At 42.0% G+C, this 23,081-nt stretch overlaps 1 protein-coding gene across 2 annotated transcripts in view; it reads right to left on the minus strand.

Moving 5' to 3' along the window:
- Window positions 1–8,729: 8,729 nt before the first annotated feature.
- taf5l (TAF5-like RNA polymerase II, p300/CBP-associated factor (PCAF)-associated factor) overlaps window positions 8,730–23,081 on the minus strand; it is a 30,194-nt gene continuing 15,842 nt past the window's right edge. For both annotated transcript variants that reach the window (XM_041183032.1, XM_041183031.1), the window contains 2 exons: window positions 19,680–20,404; window positions 8,730–10,492 (listed from right to left, as the gene is read on the minus strand). In XM_041183032.1, coding sequence (XP_041038966.1) covers window positions 9,701–10,492; window positions 19,680–20,404 — 1,517 coding nt within the window. In that variant the 3' untranslated portion in view covers window positions 8,730–9,700. The remainder of the gene's footprint in view (window positions 10,493–19,679; window positions 20,405–23,081) is intronic.

A 23,081-nucleotide genomic window follows, 5' to 3' on the forward strand; every position in this document is an offset into this window, starting at 1 on the left:
TTTATAATGGAAATAGGTGGGAAAAGGAAAATCTTTATAATTTATTGGAAAAAAAAGGAAGGGGGAAACAGAAAGGGGGTGGGGATGGGGGAGGGAGTTCACGACCTAAAGTTGTTGAATTCAATATTCAGTCCGGAAAGCTGTAAAGTGCTTAGTCGGAAGATGAGGTGTTGTTCCTCCAGTTTGTGTTGGGCTTCACTGGAACAATGCAGCAAGCCAAGGACAGACATGTGGGCAAGAGAGCAGGGTGGAGTGTTAAAATGGCAAGCGACAGGGAGGTTTGGGTCATTCTTGCGGACAGACCGCAGGTGTTCTGCAAAGCGGTCGCCCAGTTTACGTTTGGTCTCTCCAATGTAGAGGAGACCACATTGGGAGCAACGAATGCAGTAGACTAAGTTGGGGGAAATGCAAGTGAAATGCTGCTTCACTTGAAAGGAGTGTTTGGGTCCTTGGACGGTGAGGAGAGAGGAAGTGAAGGGGCAGGTGTTGCATCTTTTGCGTGGGCATGGGGTGGTGCCATAGGAGGGGGTTGAGGAGTAGGGATTGATGGAGGAGTGGACCAGGGTGTCCCAGAGGGAGCAATCCCTACGGAATGCCGATAAGGGGGGTGAAGGGAAGATGTGTTTGGTGGTGGCATCATGCTGGAGTTGGCGGAAATGGCAGAGGATGATCCTTTGAATGCGGAGGCTGGTGGGGTGATAAGTGAGGACAAGGGGGACCCTATCATGTCTCTGGGAGGGAGGAGAAGGCGTGAGGGCGGATGCGCGGGAGATGGGCCGGACACGGTTGAGGGCCCTGTCAACGACCATGGGTGGAAAACCTCAGTTAAGGAAGAAGGAGGACATGTCAGAGGAACTGTTTTTGAAGGTAGCATCATCGGAACAGATGCGACGGAGGCGAAGGAACTGAGAGAATGGGATGGAGTCCTTACAGGAAGCGGGGTGTGAGGAGCTGTAGTCGAGATAGCTGTGGGAGTCGGTGGGTTTGTAATGGATATTGGTGGACAGTCTATCACCAGAGATTGAGACAGAGAGGTCAAGGAAGGGAAGGGAAGTGTCAGAGATGGACCACGTGAAAATGATGGAGGGGTGGAGATTGGAAGCAAAATTAATAAATTATTCCAAGTCCCGACGAGAGCATGAAGCGGCATCGAAGTAATCATCGATGTACCAGAGAAAGAGTTGTGGAAGGGGGCCGGAGTAGGACTGGAACAAGGAATGTTCCACATACCCCATAAAGAGACAGGCATAGCTGGGGCCCATGCGGGTACCCATAGCCACACCTTTTATTTGGAGGAAGTGAGAGGAGTTGAAGGAGAAATTGTTCAGTGTGAGAACAAGTTCAGCCAGACGGAGGAGAGTAGTGGTGGATGGGGATTGTTCGGGCCTCTGTTCGAGGAAGAAGCTAAGGGCCCTCAGACCATCCTGGTGGGGGATGGAGGTGTAGAGGGATTGGACGTCCATGGTGAAGAGGAAGCGGTTGGGGCCCGGGAACTGGAAATTGTTGATGTGACGTAAGGTGTCAGAGGAATCACGGATGTAGGTGGGAAGGGACTGGACAAGGGGAAAGAGAAGGGAGTCAAGATAACGAGAAATGAGTTCTGTGGGGCAGGAGCAAGCTGAGATGATCGGTCTACCGGGGCAGTTCTGTTTGTGGATTTTGGGTAGGAGATAGAAGCGGGCCGTCCGAGGTTGGGCGACTATCAGGTTGGAAGCTGTGGGAGGGAGATCCCCAGAGGAGATGAGGTCAGTGACAGTCCTGGAAACAATGGCTTGATGTTCAGTGGTGGGGTCATGGTCCAGGGAGAGGTAGGAGGAAGTGTCTGCGAGTTGACGCTCAGCCTCTGTGAGGTAGAGGTCACTGCGCCAGACAACAACAGCACCACCCTTGTCAGCGGGTTTGATGACAATGTCAGGGTTGGACCTGAGAGAATGGAGTGCAGTAAGTTCAGAGAGAGACAGGTTAGAATGGGTGAGAGGAGCAGAGAAATTGAGATGACTAATGTCGCGCCGACAGTTCTCAATGAAAAAAAGATGAAAAAATTATAAAGATTTTCCTTTTCCCATCTATTTCCATTATAAAAAAAAACCCCACTAGAGCTATACCTTGAGTGCCCTACCATCCATTCTTAATTAGCACATTCGTTTAGATAATATCACCAACTTTAACACCTATGTGTTCTATTGTACTATTGTCATTGACACCTTTTGATGATCTGCTTCTATCACTACTTGTTTGTCCCTACAACCACACCACCCCCCTCCCCCACCTCTCTCTCTCTCCGCCCCCCACACACACACCTTAAACCAGCTTATATTTCAACTCTTTCTTGGACTTGAACTCAAGTTCTGTCGAAGGGTCATGAGGACTCGAAACGTCAACTCTTTTCTTCTCCGCCGATGCTGCCAGACCTGCTGAGTTTTTCCAGGTAATTCTGTTTTTGTTTTGGATTTCCAGCATCCGCAGTTTTTTTTTGTTTTTATTAAAGTAACCCTACTGCTTGAGTGGGCAGGATGTGATTTTTTTTTGCTCCATACAAGGTAGGACGTGATCTGTTGCTATCACCAAATAGTCTGGTCACAGATTATCTGGCAGACACCACAAAGCTCATAGTGATGATGTATTTTGACCATACATACTTTAGATTGAAAAATGAGAAGTGGTGACATGAACAAAATGGTACATTTTCAAAGGTGGATGCAGGAACAAAGTGATCTAGGGCCGCACATACACAAGTCTTTGAAGGTGGCAGGACAAGCTGATAATCCTATTAAAAATACATATTGGATTCTGATTTGCTTTTTAAAAAAAGCAAAAGTTATGGCTTTATAAATCACTGGTTAAGACTCAACTTGGGTTGTGTTCAATTCTGGGCACCACACCTTAGGAAGGATGTCAAGGCTTTGGAGAGGATGCAGAGATTTACTAGAATGGTACCGTGGGGGGAGTAACTTTCAGAAACTTAAGAGAGACTGGATAAGCTGAGGTTGTTCTCAGAGCAGAGATGGTTAAAGTGAGGTTTAATAGAGGTGTTTGTAATGATGATTTTGAGAAGAGTAAATAGGGAAAAAACTGGTTTTCACTGCCAGCAGGACCAGTAACCAGAAGAAACAGGTTTAAGCTAATCAGTGAGCAGAAGGGAAATTAGATTGGATTTTAATTATTTATTCTTTCGTGGAATAAAAGTGGCACTGACAAGGCCATCATTTGTTTCACAAACCTAATTGCCCTTGAACTGAGGGGCTTACTAGGTCATTTTAGTTAGGGCAGTTGAGAGTCAAACACATTGCTGTGGGTCTGGAGTCACAAGTAGGCCAGGCCAGGTGAGGATGACAGATTTCCTTCCCTAAAGGACATTAGTGAACCATTATGACAATCACCATTACTGTGATCAGCTTTCAATTCAAGATTTATTAATTGAATTCAAATTCCACCAGCTGCCATGGTTGGATTTGAACCCATGGTCAGAATCACAGTGCAGAAGAGGCCCTTTGGCCCGTCGAGTCTGCACCGACACGTGAGAAACACCTGACCTACCTACCTAATCCCACTTACCAGCACTTGGCCCATAGCCTTGAATGTTATGACGTGCCAAGTGCTCATCCAGGTACTTTTTAAAGGATGTGAGGCAACCCGTCTCCACCACCCTCCCCGGCAGTGCATTCCAGACCGTCACCACCCTCTGGGTAAAAAAGTTTTTCCTCACATCCCCCCTAAACCTCCTGCCCCTCACCTTGAACTTATGCCCCCTTGTGACTGACCCTTCAACTAAGGGAAACAGCTCTCCCTATCCACCCTGTCCATGCCCCTCAGTCTTCTCTGCTCCAGCGAAAACAACCCAAGTCTATCCAACAGAGCATTAGCCTGGGCCTCTGTATTACTAGTACAATGACATTACCAATCTGTGCCAGTAGCATCCAACAAGCACAGTAAGATTTATGACCAGTTAACCAGCCATTAATTGCCATGAGCCTTCACATACTGTGGGCTGAAGTAGCTGTATCTATCACTTTGCTTGTGACTGGGTGTGGAGTTTTCTGCTTTTCAATTAAATGGGTCAACTCTGGTTGACAGCAATTGTTAAAATTAGATGATCTAAAAATAACTAGTCTGTTACGGAGAGATGAGGAATCCAGGCACATTGGGATAAGTAATTTTGTTACCCCGAACCCTCCTCCCAGCTAGATTGAAATCATAATAATCCATTGATTTCAATGAATGTGAAAGCTGTTTGATTAAAGCTAGGATGTAATTGACAGTGACATTCAAGGTCTTAAGATATTAATTTGGACATGGATCATGATAATACTGTGATAATTTTGGTTTTAGGGGACTAGAAGACACAGGAATATAGTTTAATGAAGCAGCAAGTTGTTGCATAGCTCCATTGTGCTCAGACACATTGCTACTTATAGAAAAACCCAGTGATTAAAGTTGAGTATTGCAAAAAAAAACCTGGGCAATAAATCTAGGGAAATAAGGTTGCACCAAAAATTTTACTGACAGAAAGAAATTTCTTTCTCTGTTTCACTACTTTCGATGTCATTGTTCCTTGACTCTGCCCAAATTGAAACCCAGGCTGGACCAAGTTCTGTACTTCTTCCTAATATTCCTTTAGTGAATCACAATAACCTCATTAACAGAATCAGACTCCATGCTGATCAGATGCCCAGTGGCACCATGGACGTCGACAGAGTTTGAGAAGTGCCTGGCCACTAAGGCTGAATCAGGAGATAGTCTTTGAAATGGTGCCGCATTCCTGGCTCAATGCCAGTGGTTGGTTGCATCCAGATTCCCTTTGAGAATAGTGAATATTAGCAATGCTTCAGTTGCATTTTTACATGAACTCCTCTGGGGCTGCAACTGAATGGATAGCACAGTGGTAACAAGGTAAGTGACTTTTCAACAACTTGCTTGTCCTTAATAGTCAAAAGTAATTCACTGTATCGTACAAAATTCAACTATAAATGAGCAAGATTTGTGCAAAGATTGACAAGATTTGTGTAGCAATTGCCTAAATAATAGGAAATCAGGTAGAATGGTGAAGAGGTCAGTCATGTTTTGTAGTTTGATTTGTCCTTAATCATTCTTCCATTTCCTTATTCAGAAGCAACTTCTGTTGCTTTACAGCTCATTGTTGGTATCTCTGCAGCACTTTACCCCAAAACCATTCCTCATACATGAATGTTGACAATGTCAACAGATCTTTTGGCTACGCTGGATCCTTTTTAGATAGATGCATGTTATTCTGGAGAGGAAAGGGCATGGGAGTCCCTAAATAAAGATCAAGGACAGGAGTTTCCCCCATTTCTCCTTCCCTAGCCTCCAAAACACACAGACCCATTTGTAGCCCATATAACTTGATCTAAGATTTCAAATGTCCGCCTTCTTGCTTGTGTGTACTACATTAGGTAGTACCTTTGTTTGGGTGATTATGAGATTTCCCTCTCCACATTCATGCTCTTTCACTTTGTCAAATCCAAGTGAAATGAGATGGTCATTTCTGAAAATTCTAATTCACACAAAAGTTGTACAGCATTAATGATAAGAACTGTAACATTGCAATATTTCAAGAGATTGCCTCGAGTCACATTGTGGTTCAAATCTTGGAAACATTCCCTGTGATAATAGCTGTCGATTGATGTCGCACGCATTAAGAGGTTACCAGTGTGATTCCCTCCCTCCGTGAGTAAAACAAATCTGAACAATGGGAGTTGCTTCCAAAGACTGGAAGCAACAGGCCATATGTCTTCATAAAATAAGTACCAGTTTTTCCAAAAAGGGTTGAAACATCAACAGTGATGGTATTTCCTTCAGTAAGGCTTAGCACAGGTATGAGGACAGGTAATTTTACGATTCTGTTAGAAAGAGATTTGGAATTATATTAGTTATAGATTAAGACCATCAATGCAGGAGATGAAGTTCATTAGAAATGAGCAACTTCCCAGATAATTTATGTTGCAGCCCAAGTTACGTACACAAAGATAAACAGGAATAAATGTCTTGCAGAAGCATATGGTGGTGCAGTGGCTGTGTCACCGGACTAATGATCCAGACAATTGGATCAATAATACAGAACGAGATCAAATCCCAATAGGGGTTTGCAAGCTTGTTGAACTGTGACAACATTTGACCCAGAAGCTCTACTGTAAGAAAAATTTGTAATTTCTTTAAAAGTCTGGGGAATCTGTAATTTTCTTGGATAAGAAAAATGCTGGTCCATGCGACCTGGTGACTCTTGACATAGAAGCAGTACCAACATGAAGGAAGTTAAGACATAAGGCATGTGACCAGACACAAAGGAGAGTTGCAGACACGAAGGAGAGCTAGAGTCATAAAGTGATCAGCATACAGATGCAGATTCAAAGAAGTGCAGTGGCAGGACGCAGTTATCAAAGTCCAATGGTGCATTTAGGAGCAAGCCAGTTTTCTGTTTGGCAGCAAAAAAAAAAAAACATTACAGAAGCTTTTGAGGGATCCGTGGATGACCCAACTGAAAGGGAGTGAATCCTAAAAGCAGTATGAATAGCTCACTTGCAAAAAATCTAAGAGTTTGCATCAGAGGACCAGATCAGGAACTGGGTATGGTTGGTTGGCCAGTTGAAAAGGAACTCTGGAAGGATGCCCCATCAGGACTTCTGCAACCCAGGGTGAGAGGATTCATAGACTATATCCGGGGACCTCAGATAAAATATATCTGCCACTGAGCATCACTTGAGGGCTGAATCTATTGACTGGGAAAGTGAGAAATCCTACATGTCAGAGGCCAAGTTGGAAAGACTGAGATTGCACATTTATGGAGGGAGTGATGCGGATGCTTGTGATTGCGTTAGTCATATCTTTGTATCAACTATTTAAATTGAAATTCAAGTTAAAATAAAGGTTACAAAAAAAATGCAATCTTGGTAATTTCTTCATTTGGAAGTTGTTCAGTAAACTTGGCTATTTTGGTTTACAGTTCCTCCATGGAGATTGGAACATAATCCACATTACATTATTCTTGCATAACTAAAATATATTTTTTCAGAGCTTATCACCTTTGACTTTTACCAAAAGAATGGAGATTTGAGAAAGATTTATGTTCAAGTCTCAGCCACAGCTCAGCTGATAGCACTGTCACCTCTGGGTCTGAACGATATGGGTTCAAGTCCCAGGTCAGGATTTAATGACAAAAATCTAGGCTAACATTCCAGTACAGTACTGAGGGAGCGCTGCAGAGATGTCAGAGATGCAGTCTTTTGGATGAGACATTAAACCAGGGCCCCATCTACTCTCTCAGATGCAAAAGATCCCATGGCACTATTTTGAAGAGCAGGAGGAGTTAACTCTGGTATCCTGGCAAATATTTATCCTTAAATTAATATCACAAAAACAAACAGATTATTGGGCCAGCATCGCATTATTGTTTGTGGGAGTTTGCTGTACGCAATTGGCTTCCACATTTCCTACGTTACAACAATGACCACACTTAAAATACTGCAGATGCTGGAAATCTGAATACAACAGTAAAGGCTGGAAATACACAGCAGGTCTGGCAGCATCTGTGGAGAGAGAAACAGTTAACATTTCAGGTCTGTAACCTTCCATCTGAATAGTACGAGTATTTCTGACATTTTCTGTTTTTACTTCAAAAGTACTTCCTTGGCTGTAAAGCACTTTGGGGCATCTGGTGGTTACAAGGCAAGTCTTTCTTTCTTGTATCGTTTTTACATAACTATCAACATAGCATTTTCCCAAACTACAAGAGATTACATAAAAAAGAAATTGGTTGTTTTGGCCTGCAGAAAATGAATCCATCTAACCTGACAGATGATGTAGTGTGAACAGATTAATTCCACTCCATGGTGTTAGTCAAAGCCTTTTGTTTGCACAAAAAATTCAGCAACTTAATTAAAACAGAACTTATTCATTTACATGAAACAAAAATTAAGTAAAATGAAATGGATTTGAATTAAACAGTAGTCTGCAACCATTAACCCTTGGCTATGCAACGTAATGCAAACACTACCCATTCATTAGAAGCCAAGGCCACTCGGTGGTGATATCATTATTTGGTAGACTGTTTGACTATTGAACAGATTGCATAACATGGCACACACTTTGGGGAGTGTTTATAATGTAAGCTACATAAGCTTTTATTTTTATTTATTCTTTCCTGGGTTGTGGCCATCGTGGGCAATGTCAGTAGCGGTTGCCCATCCCTAATTGCTAGGCTATTTCAGCAGTTAATAGCTGTAGGTCTGGGGTCACATGTAGACCATACAGGGTAAGGACAACATTAGTGAACCAAATGGGTTATTAACGACAATTTGGCAGTTTCAGTCACCATTGCTGAGACTAGCTTTCAATTCCAGATTTATTAATTGAACTTAAATCCCACCAGATGCCGTGGTGGAATTTGAACCCATGCCTGGGCCACTGGATTATTAGTCCAGTGACATTACCGGTATGCCACGATCTCTGTTTTAAACGTATAACGTTGTGATTACAGAGTCCTCCAAGTGGAAGCACTGCAGCACTACCACAAGTGGAAAGGTGGAATTCCAGCCTGCTGGATTTCTACTTTAAAATATGGACACGGGAAAACAATAGTAATGGCACGATTTACAGCTTTGAAACAGAGACACTAAATTACATCTGCATATCATGGCTAATTATTTCCTACCCTCTTAACTTTGCTTTACTTGAAGAATCCATTAGAGTCTTGATAACCATGTCAAAGCCATGGGGAAACAAATGTATATTTATGTAAATCTTTGCCTCAGTGTTACAATTAAATTGTGAGATTTCTTCCAAACAACAATATCTTGATCACTGGTAAAAACCACAACTAACAATTGACATTGTATTCAGAAACGACAAACTGCATTTGGAAAGCAGGAATCAAATTCATCTCACACTGTGCAAAACAGAGTTTAATACGCAGTTTGACAAAACGTATCTTGATGTTTTTCTGGAGACAGAGCAGAAGGTTCATTTCATTTCTAAAGGCCTGTGGCTGTATGTGAAGTACTTCTTAAATCCCTTTCATAATTTCACAATACACTGCTTCACAGATTAAACATAATCAACCCCTGCCTTACAAGCATATCTGCCAGAAAATTGCAGAATTAAACATCTGGGCTAGTGTAACAGAGGAACTCAAATTTCAGCAAGGTTTTGTTTGTTTTGAACATAAGATCAGATGAAATGAATTACAGCAAGAACATTCCAGTCACCTTTCGGCTGATTGTGTATGAGTGGTATACTTCATCCAACAGATGGACAAAATGGCAGTTAGCATCGGAATGGTGTCCGATTCACGTTCTGAATGTCATAGCAATACAGTGATACAAGCATGCGTCTTAACCTCAACCACGTGTTGATCGGAGCTTCTGCGCCGAGTGGATTTGCATAGGACTGCAAACTGAGTGACTCAGACACCCGGCACAGATGTCCCAGGGTTGGCAAGGGGAGAACCACCATTTCAGTCCCAGTGTGCATCATAAAATCACTCTTTCCTATCTAAATATTGGAAGATTGTGCAACAGGTGGTGTGTTTGGCTGCAACAAGTTGTAATCAAAGCAAGACTGTATGGTACACTCACGATATGTCTCCCCAAAGAAAGTCAGTAAGGTAAATTCATGATACACCTGGTCCTCTGATGGCTTACTTTTCTTAGGAGCTTCTAATTAAATAGTGGGAATTGTTCTTTTATGCTTATTGTTCTTTTTTTTCTTGTGCAACCCCTGTAACCAAAACCAGATTGCAGGCCATGAACTGCACACTCAAAAGGTTACTGGTCTGTCCCATATATACGCCCACCAGCTCACTGGAAGAACCATCCACCAATGAATTAGAGTAAGTGTTACGAATATCCCAGACACGAACTGAATTATCAACAGATGCTGAAACTATCAAACTGCTATCCGGACTAAACGCAAGGTTAGTTATATTGTCAGTGTGCCCTCTCAGCTCTTTGAATAAAGTACCCGATGCAAGGTCCCATAGTTTCAGTCGCTGATCTTCACCCGCTGAAGCCAAGTACTTTCCATTAGGAGAGAAAGCCAATGCCAACACAGGTCCACGATGTCCCGTGAAGAGACGCACAGTATTCCCTTGCTGTGTACTCCACAGCCGCACAGTTTTATCTATCGAGCCTGTGGCTATGTAATTAGAGTTCGGGTGGAACTTAACACAGTCTACGTCTGCTAAGTGACCCGCATAAATGCGTAGTGGGTACGTTCTGTCAAGCGCCCAAAGTCTTGCTGTCCGATCATGCGATCCACTTACAAAGTAAAGGCTCAGGGGACTAATATCAATGTCCCAGACTGGATAAGCATGTCCTTGATACAAACCAGTGTTCTTGAAACTGCACAAATCCCAGTAACGGACTGTTGTGTCTTCTGAACAAGACAGGAGTCCTGAATTATCAGAGAGGAATTTGGTGCCATATACAGGCCCACAGTGCCCTCGTAGGATTTTCATTTCGCTGCCCACATCATCTTCCACCTGCATTAGGGAATAAAAATACAAAACCAATAAATAAAAGGAGCAGGTAGAAAAAAAAACATTTAAATTTCAATTACTCATACAAACATGTAGGATCTGAAAGTTTCCTTCTTTGCTCCTCTGAAGTTTTACATATCACACTGTGATCTTGGGAGTGCAATGGCAAAATCAACCATGTGCTTATACCCTCCTTTGCTTCTGCTCTCCTGTAGATCAACTGATGATTCAGAACATGAGACATGGTATTTTGCACAATCATCTTTCCTAAATCAGCTTCCAATGGGCAAGAGAGTGAGAGCAAGGGGACAACAAGATCTCTTTCCATCTCTAAGCTGTCCTGGGAATCAGGTGAAGCTGGCTCCGGAGTGCGTGTTTGTAAAAATTAATGCTGTAGGCCTGGAAAACAGCACAGAGACAGCCTTGAACATCAGACTGTTACAATGCTGCTCTGTCAGGGGCTAAGCACCTGGACACAGCTGGTGCAGCTCACTTAGCAGGAAGAAGCTGAAAGTACCAACTACAGAGCAGTAAAAGTGAGTTCTCCAGCTGTGGAGCCCAGACTGTTTACAACCAATGGTGGTCTAGTCAGACAGAGGCAACTTGAGGGCAGAAGCTCTTTAACACTCCCTCTGATCCTAAAGAGCAAAGGTGACATTTTGAAATGATGCAAATTCACTACCTATTACAAATATATATATTATTCATATTCATACAGTGCAACAGAACACATGATGGAACCTCCCTGCAATCCACCACGCAATGGAACAGCAGAAAAACACAACAATGTGTGCACCAGTTGCATCATGTGCCTTAAATAGAAAAGAGATCTCACACCTGGTAACCCTCTAGCCTCGGAGTCAGAAGCCCCATTTCAGAGACTTGAGCACATAATCTTGGCACACTGCCCCAAACATAAGCTGCTTTTATACTGAAGCCTGGTACTTGGAGAGGGCTGACTACAGTACCCTCACATTTTTAATCAGTAGATCCTACAGCTAGAAATGCTGCAGGCATGGGAAATAGAGAATAAAGACAACATGCTACAAATACTCAGCACATCTGGCAGCATCTGCTGAGGAATTATTCAAAAGGTTATTGACCTGGAATATTTAACCCTAACCTTCCTCTCACCACAGGCTGCACCATACACCAGTAAAGATAGTGTGACTGCTATACTGTCTCGGGAGTAGTCAAGAGACCAAATAGAGTAAAAGAAATTGCTGGCATAGACCAGATGGACTGAATGGCCTGTTTGTGTGCTGTAATGACTCCATATCATTGTTGCACTCCAGAAGCCAGTGGCCAAAACAATATAAAAAAAAATTTTTAGCCATTCTTTCCCTATACAGCCATAGGGCTTTTAAAATTCAATTGTGATGCCATTGACTCACTGAGGTTGGAAGGAGGATTGATCCAGTTTGTGTCATTCATTGTAGGCTCAGTATTACAGTGGCTTAGTCACTGTTTCAAGTGGTCAGGTTACAGGTTACAACCTTGACGTCTCTATAGATTCCCAGATGTACCTGGAATTTCACACTCTGGTTGCAAACAGGTAATTCTTCTAGTAGCCCAGAGAACATTCAAATTCCCACCACAGCAGTAGAGTTTTGAATTAAAGTATTTTTTTTAATATCTGAAAATTAGAAGCTGGTACACAACTGATTCACCAACATTCTTTAAAGGAAGAAAATCTGCCATCCCTACCTGGTTTGGCTGCAATGTGACCATGGTGATTGATTTAATGGCCTAGCAAGTTATTTAGTTGAAGTAAATGGAAGCACCTTAAGGGGGAACTACAGATGGACAATAAATGTCAGTATTCTAGATAATGAGAAAAATTCTCATAAGAGATTATATTCTAATTAATTATATTATATGAGCATACGAAATAGGAGAAGTAGGCCATTCAGCCCCTCAAGCTTGCTCCGCCATTCAATGAGATCATGGTTAGTCTGTTTGTGTTTCAAATTCCACATTCCTAGCTACCCCTGATAACCTTTGATTCTATCTATCTCTGCCTTAAATATATTCAGTGACCCTGCCTCAACCACCTTCAAAGGCAGAGAGTTCCAAAGTTGCATAACCCTCAGAAAAAAAAATTCCTCATCTCTGTCCTAAAAGGGCAACCTCCAATTTTAAAACAGTGCCCCCTAGTTCTGGACTCACCCACCAGTGGAAACATCCTTTCCACGTCCAACTTGTCAATACTGTTCAGGAGCTTATATATACTTCCTCACTCTTTACTCTCCCCTCACTCTTCTGAGCTCCAGTCTGTCGAGCCTTTCCTTATAAGACAACACGTTCATTCCAGGTATCAATCTAGTAAACCTCCTGAATGGCCTCCAACGCATTTACATCCTTCCTCAAATAAGACCAAAACTGCACACAATATTCGAGATGTGGTCTCACCAATGTGCCCTGTATAACTGAAGCATTAAATCCTTACTTTTATGTTCAATTCCTCTTGTAATAAAGGATAGCATTCCATTAACCTTCTTACTTACTTGCTGTAGCTGCATACTAACTTTTTATGACACACACTAGAACACCTAGATCCCTCTGCACCTCTGAATTCTGCAGTCATCTCTGTTTAAGTAAAACTCTGCTTTTTTATTCTTCCTGCCAAAGTGAACTGCACATTTTCCCACATTATACTCCAACTGCCAGATTTTTGCTCACTCACTCAACCTATCTACATCTGCCTGCGACCACCTTATGTCCTCTTAACGACATTCTTTCCTGCCAATCTGTGTTGTCTGCAAATTTAGCTACTATATCATTGTTTCTCTCATCTAAGTCATTGATGTAAATTGTAAAAAGTTGAGGCGCCAGCACAGACTCCACTCGTCACATCCTGACAATCAGAAAAAGACCCTTTTATGCATACTCTCAGTTTTCTGCCAGCCAGCCAATCTTCTACCCATGCTAATATTTACCTTCTACACCATGAGCTTTGCTTTTCCACAATGACTTCTGATGTGACACCTTATCAAATGCCTTCTGGAAATCAAAGTACGGTATTCTACAGGCTCCCCTTTATCCACAGCGCATGTTACTCCTTCAAAGAACTCCAATAAATGGTTAAACATGATTTCCCTTTCACAAAACCATACTGACTCTTCCCATTTACCTTGTGTTTCTCTAAGTGCCCAACTATAACTTCCTTAATGATTGATTCTAACACCTTCCCCACGACAGACGTCAAGCTAACTGGCCTATAGTTTCTTGTTTTCAGCCTCCCTCCCTTCTTGAAGAGGGGTTATTTTTGCTAGTTTCCAGTCTGATGGGACCTTTCCAGAATATAGCGAATTTTGGAAAATTAACACCAACCCATCTAATATCTCATTAGCCACCTCTTTTAAGACCCAAAAATGAAGCCCATCAGGACGTGGAGACTTGTCAGGCCACAGCTCCATCTGCTTGCTCAGTACTGTTTCCCTAGTGATTGTAATTTCACCAAGTTCCCCCCTCCCTTCCAACTGATTTACAGCTATTACTAGAATATTTTTTGTATCCTCTATAGGGAAGACAGAAGCAAAATACTTGTTCATTTCAACTGCCATTTCCTTATTATGTACTATTAACTCCACATTCTCACTCTCTAGAGGACCAACACTCTTTCCTTGTTTAAATACCTATAGAAACTCTTGCTGCCCATTTATACATTTCTAGCTAGCTTCCTCTCATACTCTAATTTATTTCTCCTGATTGACTTTTTAGTCATTCTCTGCCATTCTTTATATTCTAACCAATCATCTGGCCTGCCGCTCATCTTTGCACCATTATATGCTTTCCTTAACTTCTTTAGTTAACCACGGATGGTGGCTCCTAAGACCATAAGATATGGGAGCAGAAGTAGGCCATTCATCCATCGAGTCTGCTCCACCATTCTGATAATTCTCAAATCCACTTTCCTGCCTTTTCCACCATGGTCCTTGATTCCTTTACTGATTAAAAATCTGTCGATCTCAGCCTTGAATATACTTAATGACCCAGCCTCCAAAGGCCTCTGCGGTAAAGATTTCCAGATTCAATACCCTCTGAAGAAATTCCTCCTCTTCTCTGTCTTAAATGGGCAACCTCCTACTGAGATTATGCCTTCTAGTCCTAGAGTCTCCCACAAGGGGAAACATACTCTCAGCATCTACCCTGTCAAGGCCCCTAAGAATCTTATATGTTTCAATAAGGTCACCTCTCATTCTTCTAAACTCCAATGAATACGGCCAAACCTACTCAACTGCCATACCTGGGATCAACCTAGTGAACCTTCTCTGGACTGCCTCCAATGCCAGTATATCTTTCTTTAGATAAGGTGACCAAAACTGTTCACAATATTACAGGTGTGGTCTAACTAGTGCCTAGTTTTAGCAGGGCTTCCCTATTTTTGTATTCCACACCCTTTGAAATAAAGACCAACATTCCATCTGCCTTCCCTAATACCTGCTGAACTTGTATGCTAGCTTTTTGTGATTCATACACAAGGGCCCCCAAAGCCCTCTGTGCAGCAACTTTCTGAAATATTTCTCCATTTAAATAATATTCAACTCCTCTATCCTTCCTGCCAAAGTGCATAACCTCACACTTTCCCACATTATAATCCATCTGCCATGATTTTGCCCACTCACTTAACCTGTGTATATCCCTCTGTGGACTGTCATCCTCACCACTTGCCTTCCCACCTACGTTTCTGTCATCCACAAACGTGGCAATAATACATTCACTTCCCTCATCTAAGTCATTAATATATATATTGTAAATAATTGTGACATCAGCACTGATCTCTGTGGCATTCCATTAGTTACAGGTTGCCATCCTAAAAATGCCCTCCTTATCTCTGTCTTCTGTTAGTTAGCCAATCCTCTATCCATGCTAATATACTGCCCCAACAACTTGGGGTCTTATCAAGTAGCCTTAAGTGTGATACCTTATCGAACGCCTTTTGGAAATCCAAATATATTACATCTACTGGTTCCCCTTTACCTATCCTGCTTGTTACCTCCTCAAAGAACTCTAATAAATTTATCAAGCATGATTTCCCCTTCGTGAAGCCATGCTGACTCTGCTTGATTATACTGTGCATTTCTAAATGCTCTGCTTTTACATCCTTTATAATAAACTGTAACATTTTCCCAAGGACAGATGTTAAGCTAACTGGCCTAGAGTTACCTGTTTTTTTTGTCTCCCTCCCTTTTTGAATAATGAACATTGGCAGTTATCCAATTCTCTGGGACTTTTCCACAATCTAAGGATTCTTGGAAGATTACCACCAGTGCATCCACGATCTAAGTAGGTACTTCCTTTTAATATCCTAGGATGCAACCCATCAAGTCCAGGGGACTTATCGGCCTTTAGTCCCATTAGTTTCCCTAGTACTTTTTCTCTAATGATAGTCTTTGTATTTATTAATGTCTTCTGCCATGAATGCTGATGCAAAGTATTTATTCAACTCCTCTGCCATTTCCTGGCTCCCCATTATTATTTCCCCAGCCTCATTCTCTAAGGTGCCTATGTTCATTTTGGCTTCTCTCTTCCTTTTTATATATCTAAAGAAGTTTTCACTGTTTGTTTTTATACTACTTGCTAGTTTACTTTCAACGTTTCGTTTTCTCCCTCTATTATTTTTTTGGTTATCTTTTGTTGGTTTTAAAACTTTCCCAATACTCTGGCTTACCACTAATCTTTGCCACATTATATATTCTTTCTTTCAATTTGATACTATCCTTAACTTCCTTGGTTAATCATGGTTGGATTACCCCCTTCCTATAATCCTTCTTCCTTTGAAGGATCCTCTCCCTAGAATTTTTCTTTATAGTAGGAGTATACTTATTCTGAATATTATGAAATATTCTTTTAAATGTCTGCCACTGCTTCTCTATTGATCTATTCCCTAGCTTAGTATCCCAGTTCACTTCAGCTTTCATGCCCACATAGTTGCCTTTATTTAAATTTAAAATATTAGTCTTAGACCTACTCTTCTCCCTTTCAAACTGGGTGTAAAATTCAATCATATTGTGGTCACTGCTACCTAGCGGTGTCTTCATTCTGAGGTCATTAATTCATTGTCACATTACACAATACCAAGTCTAATGTAACCAGCTCAACACAGCCCAATCACAGACATGCTTCTGTGGAACAGCACCAGGTTTGTCTGCCTTGGTCGGACTCAGCTTCCCTGGTCAGCTCACCAGAAAGTGGAGGGTGACTCTCAGCAAGCAGCTGTTGAAGTCACTTTGTCTTTTCCCCACCTGCTTCGCTCGATTGGGGTCAACTCCAACATTTATGTCTGCAAACTCCCATGTGATTAGCTGAATCAGATCCAAATTTGCCCCATTTAATATCAAAATCAAAGATCTCCATCCACTCTGCTGCCTGGTACACAGGCCACATTGGTGACCTTAAGTCTGCAGGCTGAGACTAGAATTCCAGGACAAAGCAGTTTGCTTAATTGACAGTCCATCCACCACCTTAAAGCCTCCACTGAAGGATTTTGGGATACAGCACAATATCATTCACTCTCATTTCCCTATTCTAGAGAACAAGAACAGCCCTAAACACACTTCTCTACAACTGAGCTTCTCCAAGCCCCCCTATCCTGCATCTTCAGCTCGAGGCTTTCTTGATGTTAAAAATAAAGGTTCTGTTTAGCAACCCCTAGTTCTTCCTTTTGTCCCTCAGTTCTCCCTATTCCCCCACCCTATTCTACCCATCTCTTTCTTAATGCCTCTCAGCTGATTCTTCAACCCCTCCAATTTGACCACTCACTCACTCTTTATTGACACCATACTAACTGGGCATTGCATCGCTGTCCCCAGCCTTCACTGTTCTTACTTCTCTTAAAAGTCTTTTTCTAAAAAGGAAAAAAGCCCCATTCCCAACCATCTCTCCTTACAAGCTACTGTTCCAATCCTAACCAGTCTTTTCTCCCTATGGTCACCTCTACCACAAACTCAGCTCTCGATAGACCCCTTTCCAATCTTATTTCTAACCAGACCAAGACAGAAACACCACTATGGTCAATGTCATAAGGATATCCTGTGCAACACTGGTAAGTGCTCACTGTCCTTTCATTTTCCTTGGCTACTCTTCAATCTATGCAACTGTTGATTACTCCACTTTTCACCACAGACTGCACTGTACTTTCATATCACACTTTGTTAGGCCACTCTGATGTATCCTAGTGTCAATTTCTCATCTACTCCAAAGCTGCTCATTCATCTACATACTATTCCTTAATATCATGTCCATAGAACAGCGGACGATACGAAAATACCAGATAAACCAAAGTTTCCTGCAGTTTAGCAATGGCTGGTCTATCCCATTCAGAAATCTACTTACTTCTGCCTCCAGCGCCGAATTTCCTGCATGTCTACCTGGACTAAATCCAATGATGTATAAGCTTAGTATTCTGCTTTGCCTCAAGGCATGCATTCACAGCGTCATCAACATCAGCTTCTTCCATCCCTGGGATTCTAATTGTTTATGCCCCTTTCGTCCCAAATCAAATCAAACAGCATGTTCCTTGCTGTTTGAGTGTTTGTAATAGGTAGCAGAGTACAGACTGTACTCAACCAGCCTGCACTTGTACAACCCAAAATAAAAAGTCTACTGTTAGGTGCAATTCCACAAAGGGAAATAAAAAAATGTCCAATGAGAAAATAACATGCTTCACTGCTGGCAACTAAGTAAAGTGCTGTACCAACACACGGTATTGATGTGACAATTGCATTCTCTCTCATTATGGGGAAAAATAATTTTGATTTATATAGACCTTTCATGACATTAAGACATCCCAAAGCGCTTTACAGCCAATTAAGTTTGTAGTCACTGTCGTATTACAGAAAATGGGGCAGCCAATTTGCACATAGCAAGGTCTCACAAACAGCAGTATGATAATGGCCAGATAATCTGTTTTAGCAACGATGATTGAAGAGTAAATATTGGCCAGGACACTGGGGATAACTCCCTTGCTCTTCTTTAAAACAGTGCCACAGGATCTCTTACATCCAGCCAAGAGAGCAGACAGGGACTAATTTAACATCTCATCAAAAGATGGCAAGTCCAACAGTGCGATTCCCTCAGTACTGCACTGATATGTCAGTCTAGGTTTTTGTGCTCAAGTCTCTGCAGTAGGCCTTGAACCAGCCACCTTCTGACTTTCAGAGGGATATCAACTAAGGCACAGCAGCTGAAAGTCAAACCTTGGGATGGTATGTGAGGTTGGCAATCCTGGGACATGGAGCATACAGAGTCTGAGGAAGGGCTGTGCTATGAGGGTATGTTGGGAAGGAGAGGTGATGGAAGCATGTGAAAGGGGGATATTGTAAAGAGGGAGGGTGCCATGTCCTGCAAGCTGCATTCTTCCTGCATCTGCCATCAGAAAATTTGACCAACTGTACTTGGCAGGTTTTCTTCCCCACACACCACTCAAACAAGGGAGAAGAGAGAGAAATTAAAAGAGCAAGTACAGGACAATCGACAAGAGAGCCTAGCTTCCACCATGGCAGATTCACTTTTGCATGCACAAAAAAAAACCTGCATTCAGCACATATTCTGTCCATTGTGTCACAACATGCAGTTCCTTTATCCAAGTTGTTGAGCTGGGAACGATGTGGATTCTCTAGCTCTGATCTGTAGTGTTAAGGAGTGCGCACCAAGTGGATTCACAGCCACGTCCTGCCTGTTTTACAACACAGAACTATACTCACCATTTAGCAAGTTAACACAACTGAAGAAAAATGATTACATTTGGAAGAAATGGTTAGAAGGTGTCATTGCAGAGCCAGCTGTGTTATTTACTGCATCAGTCACTTGGAGCCTCAACATCAGCTATAACAAACCTTAAATTTTGTTGAAAATATTTCTTCACCAAACTCAAGTAAACAGAATGGTTATTCTTGGAAACATCTCGTGTGTAGCCTGTGTGCAAGAGTACTTCAGGTGACCTACCTCATGTATCTTACCGACTGCACAATATGTTGGTTGTTCCTTCACCGTGCTGTGAATATGAATGGGAGTTTAAAAGGTAACTTCAAACCCTAGGAGAGCCAAATGAAAATTCAAGTTTTCAGGATCTCTTGCAACTGCCAGTGACCAAAATATTAAATATCAAACCTATCATCCAACATGATACTAACTGCTAGATTTAGCCCGTCATCACAAAACCCAGGGAGCACAAACACTTTCATACCTCATCATCCAAGATATCACAGGCAAGGTTGATGCGAGAGACATCCACCTGCTGGGGTCCGAACTTGAGTTTCTTCGACCTCAAACTCCAGAGTTTGATGCAAGAGTTATCAAAACCAGCACTAAGCAGTTTGTTGTCTGGTGAAATTTCTGCAGTATTGAGCAGCTGGTCTGTGTTGTAGAAAGCATAGAAACAAATGGTTGTGAGAGAGGGAGGTCCATCTTTTACCCGTTTTATGGTGTCCTGCAACATATCCAGCGCAGCTTCATTCTGCAACATGGTAGAGGGTAGCTCTGAGGGCTCCATGCCTACCCCCTCGTTGCGAGATAGTGTCCCGACACTGTACAGCTGATAGCCTGTCTGTGGAGAACACTGCACATCCAGCTGAACCCGAGAGGCCAGAACCTTGCACAAAGCACTATTGTTGTCACTCTGGAGGTAGCGGAGGAGATAGTTGTAGCTTTCTTCAGTAAGGGTAAGAACATATTTGTTTTCAATCAGGCTACGCAGTTTGGAGTTTGAATAAATGTCCTGGCTATTCAGGGTAGTCCGTAGCTGTTCCATGATGTCCTTCTGATCCGTATTTTGTAGGAACATCCCGTGAAAATGACTGTAGAAGCTGTCTGCTGCACTCTTCAAACCACTGTGCACCATGTCAAGGTGGAGGTAGACAAATAAAGGGTAGAGCAATTGTTTCACTTCTCGGCTGTACTTTGATTCAGTATCTGGAACCAGAAGTGTGATAGCGGAGTGAGTAAATACACTTGTAGCACTTGCTAGAACTCAAACTTTATGTTTCCCCAATATTCAAAATAGTAATCTTTGGATTACTGCTGGTGCCATGTACAAGGGAGCTTAGAAACAGGAGGATAGAACAGATGAATGTGTGGGGTACAATTGAGGTATATTCCCACAAGGGAGAAAGGTACGGTAATCAAAGCCAAAGCTCCCAGCATGAAGAAGGAGATAGAGTAAGATGAAGCAGAAAACAAAAAACGTGTGTAGACATAGCAGGTTGTTAATACAAATGGTTATAATCTTCCAATCTTTTTTAGATACAGGAATTGTGTCAGAGAACTGGGGGATTACAAATGTAACACCCTTTTTCAAAAATAAAAGGCTATAAGGTTAAACTCCAGGCCAGTTGGTTTAACTTTGATGGTAGGAAAGCTTTTAGCAACGATAATCTAGGACAAACAGTCATTTGAACAAGAGTGGATTAGTTATGGAAAGCCAGCATGGATTTGTTAAAGGCAGCTTGTATTTAACTAACTTGATTTAGTTTGGTAATGTAACAGAGGGTTGATGAGGGTAATGCTGTTGATGTGGTGTGGATGAACTTCCAAAAGGCATTTGATAAAATGCCACATATTAGACTTGCCAGCAAAGTTGAAGTTCACTGAACACAAGGGACAGTGGCAGCATGGATACAAAGTTGGCTAAATGACAGGAAAAAGTAGGTGAAAAGTAGTTGTTTTTCGGAATGGAGGATATACAATGGTGTCCCCCAGGGATTGTTACTAGGACCACTTTCTAGATCTATATTAATGACTTAGGGCTTGGGTGTACAGGGCACTATTTAAAAATGTGCAGAGGACAAAACTTGGAAGTATTGCGAACGGTGAGGATAGTGATAGACTTTAATAGGACATAGGCTGGTGGAATGGATGGACATATGGTAAATAGAATTCAGTGCAGAGACGTGAAGTGAGGCATTTTGGTAGGATGAGAAGAGGCAATATGAAATAAAAGGCACAATTCTAAAGGGGCTGCAGGAACAGGGATACCAGGGGGATATATGTGCACAAATTGAAGGTGCCAGGACAGGTTGAAAAAGGATTAGAATCCTAAGTTTTAAAGAGAAGCAGGGAGTACAAAAGGAAGGAAATTGAACCTTTATAAAACACTAGTTTAATCTCAACTGGAGTATTTTGTCCAATTTTCGGCACTGCACTTAAGGAAGGGTGTGAAGATTTTAGAGAGGGTGTGGTAAAGATTTACCAGAATGGTTCCCAGGATGAGGGGCTTCAGTTACCTGGACAGACTGGAGAAGTTGGGGTTGTTCTCCTCAGCAAACAGAAAGTGAGAGGAGATAATTGAGGTGGTCAAAATCATGAATGTAGACAGAATATATAGGGTGCAACCGTTGCCATTGGTGGAAGGGTCCAGTACCAGAGGGTACCTATTTAAGGTGAATGGCAAAAGCACCAAAGGCGACATGGGGAAAAACAGCAGCAAATGGTTAGGATCTGGAATGAACTGCACAAGGGTGTGCTGGAGGCAGATTCAATCGTGGCTTTCAAAAGGGAATTGGATAAGCACCTTAAGGGAAAAGAATTGCAGGGCTATGGGGATAAAGGGTCAGGGTGAGTGGATCTTGCTAAGTTGCTCTTGCAGAGAGCAGGCACAGACACGACAAGCTGAATGGCCTCCTGTGCTGAAGCTATTCTATGATTCCTTACTTGCGCTTCAACAGAAAAGGGAGCTTCCATTGCAAGTCCCACTTTCTATGAATGAAAACTTAATCACACGAGTCAACTGGGTGGGTAAAAGGTGAGCCCTAGCTCCATTAAGGCAAGCACCAGGAATACTCAGCACCAATATTCCTTGTAAAATGTTATTTTCTCAACGTGCAGTACCTTTAAATTTATTTGAGCGGATCTGCATGCATTGTATTTAATCAGGAACAAGGCCTGCATGGTCGCGCACAGCTTAGCGGAAACACTGGTTGGCACCCTCCTGGTATTTCTAAAGTGACGGAAAATGCCACGCTGTCTTGACTGTCATTCCGGCTAACAGTATTTATTAAAATGGCAGGTGGAAACCTAGAATAAGCAGTGACATGTGCTTCCAACAGAAGTCCCAATATCTTTGTCATTCTCTTCAATAACTTTTACCTGTGGGAACTGAATTGATTGAACTAATACCATTTTCTGCATTCAATGAAATGAGTGAAGTGAACTGCAAGATCTGCTTTCCTGGGACTCAAATCAACAATTAAAAGCTAAAAGTGCCTATTAGCTCTTGAGAATGGACCAATTTACTCTCCATATGCCACACATATAATTAACATTCTTTACAAGTGAGAAGATTATTTAAATCTTCTGAAAGTCTCATTGTATTTGATGCTACATTTCCCTGTAGTGTTAGAGTATACAATACACCATCTCACACACTGCTATTTTTTTCCCCATTTTCATCTACATCATACCCCCTCCGCTCTGAATAGCAAGACAAGTTTCAGAAAAAAGTAGACTCATACTGAACAAGTATCTGACAGTGGGTTAGTTCAGTAATTTAAAAGGTGACTGTATTTCTCACTTCCAAGGCACCTGTGAGAACTGCTTCAATATCAATAGAAGAGATTTTTTTTCCTCCCAAATAACTTCTCAAAAGGCAAAG

This window comes from Carcharodon carcharias, chromosome 2, assembly GCF_017639515.1.
Source record: "Carcharodon carcharias isolate sCarCar2 chromosome 2, sCarCar2.pri, whole genome shotgun sequence".
Lineage (NCBI taxonomy): Eukaryota > Metazoa > Chordata > Chondrichthyes > Lamniformes > Lamnidae > Carcharodon > Carcharodon carcharias.